The sequence below is a fragment of the Orycteropus afer genome, unplaced genomic scaffold (genome assembly GCF_000298275.1).
Source record: "Orycteropus afer afer isolate SDZICR_OR568_19922 unplaced genomic scaffold, OryAfe1.0 scaffold00086, whole genome shotgun sequence".
In the NCBI taxonomy this organism is placed as follows: Eukaryota; Metazoa; Chordata; class Mammalia; order Tubulidentata; family Orycteropodidae; genus Orycteropus; species Orycteropus afer.
This window is the reverse complement of record NW_006921673.1, coordinates 7,932,817-7,942,001: the sequence shown is the minus strand read 5'-3', so window position 1 is coordinate 7,942,001 and position 9,185 is coordinate 7,932,817. Positions and strand designations below refer to the sequence as shown.

Sequence of the window (9,185 nt, the reverse complement as noted above, 5' to 3'; positions counted from 1 at the left end):
AGAAGAGTATGAAGGGATGGACACTGGGAGGAGGTAACTATGGGGAGGAAGTGGGAGGGGAGCTGCTGCATTGTAAATTTTGGTCAATGACATGAGACAGAGTATATGTGAACTGCTGTATGAAAAGTGAATTTACTCTGTAAATCTTCACCCAAATCCTAATTAAAATAAATAAATAAATAAAAGAGTATATCCCCAAAGTCAAAGTAGGAAAGGGGTTATCATTCGTTTCTCCCATGTTATCCATCAGTCTTTTGTAAGACTTCTAATTATTTCCATATGTCCATATTCATTTCCTACCTCCATTCCACTTGTTCTTGCTCTGACAGACCACTTAGAAGTGTACCATATTTTCGCATATAATGCACATAAGGAACTAACCAGGGGGTTTCACAGTTTGCAGAAAACTTGTAATGCACATTATTTGTATAAATTATGTTAGTAGACTTGGTTGGCTTGCTCTGTTACAGTTTTTTGGCCTAATTATTCATTTATTTCTTAATGTCTATATTTCTCTTGTCCTTTTCATCATGTATGTGACTGTCTCATATTTTAATTTTGCTGTACCTTTATTTTTTAATTGCTTCTCCTTGCCTTTATTTGCTGTTGCTAATATCGTCTCTTTCATCACATTTTTTTACTTAACTTTCTTATGTCTTATGAGTCTTCCCATTTTTTTCCCTCAGTTTCTGACATGCAGATCTGCTTTTGATATTGTTTAGTAGGGAATCTTCCAATGTAGATATGATAACACCATTATTCTGTTCCTTTTTCAAAACATAAAAATCTCTTAGAAATCTTCTTATAAGCCATATTTAAAACTCTAAAAGCAAGTGAAATGAGTTCTGTTTATAGTTTTTTCTTGATTCTGAACTCTCATCTAATGACAGGTTTTTTGTTTTTAAGCAAATGAATGTAGATTTTTTTTTTTTTAATATTGTCATGCTATAATTGGTATATTGGTATATTAGAATAGAACTTAAATATTTGGTTTTATGTTTATAATATTACAACCCACCTAGCCTTACGAACGTATTTCACAGTGTTGCTTTTATTTAAATAGCATTATATTTTTCTCTAATAGGGTGTGTTTGACCATCGAATGAAGTGCTGGCAGAAATGGGAAGATGCTCAAATTACTTTGCTCAAAAAACGTGAAACTGAGGCAAAAATGATGGTTGCTAACAAACCAGATAAAATACAGCAAGCTAAGAATGAAATAAGAGAGGTGATTGATACTAAATACTTTATTATTTTTTTCATGAGTCATTCATATGTGCATAATTTTTCATGAATTTTTTTCTGAACCATTCAACACTTAGCTATTTTTCCATATTTTTATGACTGTGTTAGAATTACTTTAGCATTTTGATCATCATTGAAGTTTCCAGAGTCCTTTATTACCTCCACATGATTATGGAATGGATAAAGAAGTATACAAGGAAAAGAACTAAAATTAACCTTTGCATTAATTACACTTGTAATGTAATTAATTACATTAATTAATTCTCTTGAGATGGTTAATTTGATTGCAGATAATTACTTATTTTGTGTCTAAAAATAGTTTTAGAGCTAGACCTATCCCACATTTAGCTATCCAGGCAACATTATTCCCCATATATATGTCTTATATATGGTATTTTACTAAATTTGTATAAGTTTATTATAATTTATACACTTCTTTTGCCATGCTTCAATAAGGAAATTGAAGAGGTAGGACAACCTTTATGTTACTAAAATTAAATGTACCTGCTCTTTGAAGAGTATGTACCAGTGTTTTGGTTACATAGTGGGAAAATACCATTTTCATTGCTTAAATCTTCAGTTATTTTATTTTAGTTATTCCATTGGTCACTAATCACAATGTTTTGTTTTTGTACTGAATTTAATGTTTACCAGTGGGTCTGTAGTAAACTATAATTCCACCTTTTTTTTTCATGTGGTCATTTTACCGTTACAAAAATGTTTTTAAAATATGTGTCATACAATTTTCCTAATTTAAAGTATTTCCATGAGCATAAAAATTGTGATGAAAATGTATTTTTGAACAGAATATTGGTGATACAATCTTAAATAATCAATGATTTAAAAAAGAAATGAGAAAATTATACTGTAATGCTACTTAATTGCTTGGGTAATGTATTTCATACCCAATATATTTTCCTCTATCTTAGTTACATTTGATCAACTACAGATACTGTATTTCATCAGGTTCTGAAATATTCTAATCTTAGTAAATATAGCAGTAAAATGTTAATAGAAACGAAATTAACATTCATTTCTACTATTAGGAAATTAAACACAAGTTTGGGTGATGCTAACTGGGATTTTGCTGATACTGAGTTTTCTCAGGGGTTTCAGGCATCATGTTAAATTTTACTAGAAATGGTCATGACAGCTAATACTAGAATTTTTTTTCCAAACAGAAATAAAGTATTTATGCTTTTTTGTTTCTTTTTATTAGTGGGAGGCCAAAGTGCAACAAGGAGAAAGAGATTTTGAACAGATCTCTAAAACTATTCGAAAAGAAGTGGGAAGATTTGAGGCACGTATAATAATTTTTGTACTTACTATAACAACATGGTCACATTTTGCGGCAATTATGTGATAAAATGGAATTTAATTTTCTATTAATGGATTTTTTTCCATATATTATACTTTAACAGAAAGAACGAGTGAAAGACTTTAAAACTGTTATTATCAAGTACTTAGAATCATTAGTACAAACACAACAACAGGTAAGCTTTTTTTATTTTTTTTAAATAACCAACTTCTAGATTTTTTGGGGGAGCTCTGGTAGCATAGTGGCTAAAAGCACTTGACTGCTAACCAGAAGGCTGGCGGTTCAAACCCACCAGCCACTCCTCGGAAGGAAGGTTGGGTAATCCTACTTCCGTAGTGATACTGCCTCGGAAACCCAAGGAGGGGTCGCTATGAGTCGGGGCTGACTCGACGGCACATAACAACAACAACAACAACAGATTTTTTTTGGGGGGGGGGGATATGTTTTTTGAAGAAAATAAATAAGGAAATAGACTTTTAAACTCAAAGAAGAATGAGAAGTGGAATAGAGAAAGCCAATGACACTAAAGAAGAAAAAGTTGTTAGAGTAGTTGAAAACTATGCCAGGTCTTTTGCCTCTACCACTTCTGACAGTAGACAGATAAATTTTTCCCAATTCAGGCCAGGAAAAACCTCCTGGACATTTTTTCCCTTTCTCTCTCTTTTTAGTTTTACATGCATTTCCTTGTTGATCAGACCTGTTTGAATAAATTCTTACATCAAGTTCTTCTCTTGCATGATAGATAGAATTTAAACTAAAATTTATTTTCTTAAGTTTTTTAAAAACATTGTATCATTTTATTTTTTGGGGGGGTTGGTAATGGTTGTATTTGGGCTTTGGCCATACTACAAGAGGCATTTGTCTCCTTAACTAGAGAAGACCATGAGTTCTGTTATACTAAATAGAAGTCCATAACAAGATAATAACTAAAGGTGGGTTGGTTGGTTTGTTTTTCCCCTGTAAATTTTAACATAACATTGAGTTATTTATCAAATTATTTAATGTCTTAAATCATCTAGTTTTAAAATATGTAGATCTAAACACTTATTCATGTAAAATATAATAGATTGTATTTTTAATTGTTGTTGTTGTTGTTACGTGCTGTCGAGTCGGACCCGACTCATAGCGACCCCTTCTTGGGTTTCTGAGGCAGTATCACTACAGAAGTAGATTGCCCCATCTTCCTTCCGAGGAGTGGAAGTAGTCAAGTGCCTTAGGCACTATGACATTTATATCTTCACACTATATTTTGTTTTTATTTAAATGCTTAGTTTGTAAAGTTAGATTTTTAAAATGTGAAAATAAGTCATATGAGCTTGTTTTGAAAAGATTGTTTCTTTGGTTTATACTTTAGTCTGTTCTTTAGACTATTCAGTAGAGACTAGCAGTTAATTCTTTACAGTTCATTTTCCCTTTCTCGTTCAGTATTTTCTGTTTTCCCATTCAAGGCCAGCATTAGTATAAACTGTGAATATTTTCTGAGCAGATGTTAGCACTTTATGTTGGAATAGGTCATAATAATTGTATTACTTCAAGTAATCTTATTTAATATATGATGACAAACTGTTTATATGTAATTATGCATAAATCAAAAGTACTGAAGTTTATATTTCTTTTATGTTTATTATTTACATCAAAAATGATACCAGCCAGGAGTCATTAATGTTTTAAATAATTCTTGTGTAAATTTTATTGACAAACTTCAGATAAAGAACTTTTAAAAACTAGACATTAACAAATGTTAATCATTGTTAGCCGTTTGTACAGATTTTTGAAAATGCCAAAAGATACATGCATATTTGTTACAAAAAGGTAATGAAGATACCTTACATTTTTATTATCATCCACAGCTTATAAAATACTGGGAGGCATTTTTACCTGAAGCCAAAGCCATTGCATAGCAAGAAGATGATTCTTATTAAGGAGACCTTGGCTGTTTGTTCCAGTTACACTGAATTCCACAATGAAATCATTTAAAACCATCTAAATAAACCACTATATATTTTATGAATTACATGTGGTTTTTTTATATATATATATGTATACTCTGACATTTTATTACAAGCTGCATGTCCTGACCCTCTTTGAATTAAGTGGACTGTGGCATGACATTCTGCAGTACTTTGCTGAATTGAACACTATTGTGTCTTAAATACTTGCACTAAAAAGTGCTCTATAAGGCCAGAAAATTTTACAGTATTTTCTTTTCTTTACAGTAGTATATTCCTGTAGTATGTTTATCTGATCTTTATGAAGTGAATTATCAATGCATTGATTAATGTTCACTTACACATTCCTGTACAGAAATTATGATTTTGTGACTACAGTAATAAAATGATATTCCTTGTGAAGCTTTAGTAACAAATTATTTGGGTATGTAAACAGAGAATTTTTTAAAGCATTTTTAATGGTAAGAAACTTGTTTTCCTTGATGTATATAGGTGATGCTATGATTCCTTAATTATTTTAATTGACACAAAAAGCTGACCTCTTAAATTATTAAATGACTAAATGAAGCTTAAGTTTTCTTATGAAACTATCATAAACCAAAGGACATTGATCTCTTGTTTCAACTCTGGTGAATGTTCTTGTGATGGATAAAGAAGAGAAAATTGTCTTTGCTTGTTTTTATCTATTCCTATTAGAAGTACCTAGTTTAAAAATTAGGGGAAAAATGTATTTATGTGCTTCTTTATAAGTCTCATGGATTTTGCTCATCTTCTGTTATCTTCCAACTCCAGGGGTTTGCTATACTCTTTGTCCTTTCTTACTTTCTTTGTCTTTTATTTGAAACTAAAAGTAAACTATCTGTGCTCATAATTGAGAAAGAATGGTACCATGCTAAAATGCACCATGATTTGATGAATACCCAACAATAACCCAAAAGAAATTTGAAGTAAAATTAAATTTGTCTTTGGCAACCCTTCCCACTTACTCTCTATCCTATTTAGATGCTATCTCAACTTTAATGCTGATGAAAATTTAAGTTGTGCCTGGCATCAGAGTTATGTTCATTTTATAAAAAGTATCCTTCAAAATACCACTCTTCTCAAGCATAACAATCCTATGTCCCTTCTAGAGGAATAAGATATGATATGTGTAACTGAATCTTCTTTGGCAACTTACTGGATACAGTTAATATTTTAGAGTTTTCTCAACATGTGTTTGCTTCCACTGATTTTAATTGAAATTTTAAGCTTACTATAGATATTACTTATATTTGTACTCCTAGCACCTAGCAGAGACCCTGCCACATAATAATAATATAGACTTGCTGAATTGTGGAAAGAAAAAAATCCAGGAAGATGCAAAATAATATTTGTTCTTTTGCAACGAAGAAACTGAATAGCACAATCTTCTATTGTTGCTTCTATTAGGGATAAGTTAAAACACTTTTGAGATATGAGTAATTCATAGTAATATATATTGGATGCTATCTTATTGCCCCATTAATATTAAGCAAAACATGGACTTACCAGGGATAGAGTTCCACTAGAGTGATGCCCTAGTATTATACCCATAGTTATATTACTTCCAAAGGTATTGTTTATACGTTGGGTAGAACTTAGTTAATATTCAAACCAAAATCTTCCCTTCAGCTATCCTATATTCAGTATCTCCAAATAGAGTAACAAAAATTTCCTTGATCAAACTTAAAGTAAATGACCAGACCCCATTCCTGAAGGTAGAAATTTCAAATATGTTATATGAAACTCTGGTAGTTATGAACATTAAGAGGATTTGATTGTTTTACCACCCTTCTTTGGAAATGAATAAATTCACCCATCAATCTTACATCTCCTATTAATATTAATAAAATGCTTTCATTCTAAATAAATAGAACAATAAACTCATTAATAATGCTGCTAACACAGGTTTTCAGTTTTATAGGTTAAAATTTAAATATTTTTTTCTTTAACCAGTTGAAAGTTAAAGGAGTGAAAGAACGTAATAGAGGAACAAGCTGAACTTGAGGTCAGCATACATATGATCAAGTCTTGGTTGTGTTGCTCTGTAGCTCTGTAACTTTGGGCATATCACTCTAATCTCTTTATTTATAAAACAAGGGCATAACACTGAATACTTAAGTGCCTTTCTACTTTAAAATATTTTGTTTAAAATATAAAACTTCAATATAAATATACTATTGAAATTCTAATCAAAGACCTATTAATAAAGTAAAACAAGGTTAGAGTAAAATGAATGTATGTAAAAATGTAACTTCTAACATAAAAGAGGAAGTTTTCTTCATTATATTTTTTTGCTTAACTATTTTCAAGTATTTAGCTTGTTTTATACATACATATATATTTATATTAGTCTCAAAATACGTGTTTCTTTGTTGCTATTCCTTAAACTTTTATTTGGATCTAGTAAAGGTTTCCAAATGCCATACACACATTGTTGCACAAGTGATTTTTAAACATAAATAAGCCTCTTCACAAGTCAAAATCAAGCTTCTTTAGAAGAAGGAAGTTGAATGAGTACGTAGAGAAGGAAGGTTATATTCTTTTTTTTTAAAAAAAATGCTTTTTAATCTTGATGTGTAAGGGAATTATAAAGACTTCCATTTTTCTGTCTTAAATAAAGCATGTAACTAGTTATAAAGCAAATGACTGCTTCACTTTTCTTGTCATAGCCACCAGCATGGTCAGTCATGTGATGAACATGTGTCAGGAGACAATAGAAGTTCAATTATAGTAACTACAGATAACATGATCAAAAGTTGTTCTTTTAAGGATATTAGGTACATCACTAGTAGTGAAGAGGGAAGACAACATTTGAGAAAGGGAAGCTCAGTCATTGACTTGGAACTTAGGAGACATTTCCATAGCCACTAATCAAGACATGAGTGTTTTATCTCTTTGTTGACATGGTCTCAATATTTCAAAATTCTGAAGAAAAACTTGGAATTGAATTACCATCTTTCTTATCTAAAATTCACAATAAAATGAATATCATTCTTAACTCTCATAGTGAAGTAATAATGACAGATGGTTGGCTACACACTGAAATCACAAGAAAAGAATTACAAGAGTGATGTGAATAATTGTTGATTTCTGTGGCTTAGTGGTCAGCCACTAAAGAAAGGTCATTGTTATCTGTGCATGATGTTTCTAGAATTTAGACCAGTGGAAATATAACATGAACCAGATACATAATTTTAAATTTTTTATAGCCAAAATTTAAACATGTAAAGTTAATATTTATAACCCAGTAGTTCCAAAATGGTGAGATATTTTGTATTCTGTTTTTCATACTCAAGTCTTTAGAATCCAGTGTGTATTCTACACTTTCATCACATCTCAGTTCAGGCTAGCCATATTTCACATACTCAGTCCTCACATGTGGCTAATGGCTACAGACTGGATGGTACAGATGTAGACAAAGCCTGTGGAAATTGAAATGCAGAGAAGGTCAAATAGTTTGTTTTGTGGAGTCCGTTGAAGAGTTAGAAGCTAAATAAGAGGTTTCTAGATGTTGCCTTAAGGGCAGATACAATTTAGGTACAAGACTTTGTAGCATAGTGCTTTGCAAGTAGTTGTTGTTGTTGTTGTTATGTGCCGTTGAGTCGGCCCCGACTCATAGCGACCCCTCCTTGGGTTTTCGAGGTAGTATCACTATGGCAGTAGGATTGCCCAACCTTCTGAATATCTACTGCAGATAAAATTACAGCATTGTATTGCCAGAAGACAACTTAGAGGCTATCTAGCACAACCTCCATATTTTATGAAGAAATAAGCCGATAACATCACGATAAAAGCAAGAAGATCCAGAGCGTAAATCATTATGACTGATTTTTCCTTTTAAATCTGTGTTACTATGTGTGAATATTCTTCCTTCAAAATGTATGATTGGTTTTTGTAAACTTTTCAAGATATTTCTAGTTATTAACAGAATTCTAGGAAGTATTTGGGATACAAAGAATTTATTCAGAATCTTTCTTCAGAAGCTGCTAAGATTAGATTGTGGAAAACAGGGAAGTTGTGGTTTGCACTCTAATTTTTTGATGCATATGAAGAAATTAAAACTCATTTCCCTTTTTCTTGTCATCTGTTTTTTTAATTCTCTAAAGAGTAAATAATTTTAAGTATTTTTCTTAATTGGGTCAAATGGAAGCTTTGTAATGAAAGCTAGTCAAAATGAAGTTGCCCACTTGTTAAAACACACACAAAAATAAATTCTCTTTTTTAATAAGGCCAAATAATCGGATAAACAGTTTTAACAGACTACTTTGAGAGAACAATAGATTCTATTTTAAATTTCTATATATGTAATTAGGGAGCTCTGGTAACATAGTGCCTAAGGCATTTGACTGCTACCTGAAGGCTGGTGGTTCAAATCCACCAGGCCATTCCTCGGAAGGAAGGTTGGGCAATCTACTTCTGTAAAGATACCATCTTGGAAATCCAAGGAGGGGTTGCCATGAGTCAAATCAACTAAATGGCAGTGAGTGGTTTTTATTTTTGTTATTTTCTTTATGTATGTCTTAGTAACTATTCCGTTTACCTAGTGCCGTTCTGACAAGAAATATACCACAAATGGGATGGCAAACAGGAGTTTATTCTTAGAATTTGGAGGCTTTAAGGCCAAGTTCAAAGTGCCAGGCTCTAGGGGTTGG

General features: G+C 31.6%; 1 protein-coding gene across 1 annotated transcript in view; it reads left to right on the top strand.

The window, feature by feature from the left end:
* Positions 1–4,464, top strand: part of SNX2 (sorting nexin 2) — a 99,279-nt gene extending 94,815 nt beyond the window's left edge. The window contains exons 12-16 of the mRNA XM_042781130.1: positions 1,085–1,228; positions 1,702–1,713; positions 2,465–2,545; positions 2,667–2,738; positions 4,414–4,464. Of these exons, the coding sequence (XP_042637064.1) occupies positions 1,085–1,228; positions 1,702–1,713; positions 2,465–2,545; positions 2,667–2,738; positions 4,414–4,464 (360 nt within the window). The remainder of the gene's footprint in view (positions 1–1,084; positions 1,229–1,701; positions 1,714–2,464; positions 2,546–2,666; positions 2,739–4,413) is intronic.
* Positions 4,465–9,185: the final 4,721 nt, after the last annotated feature.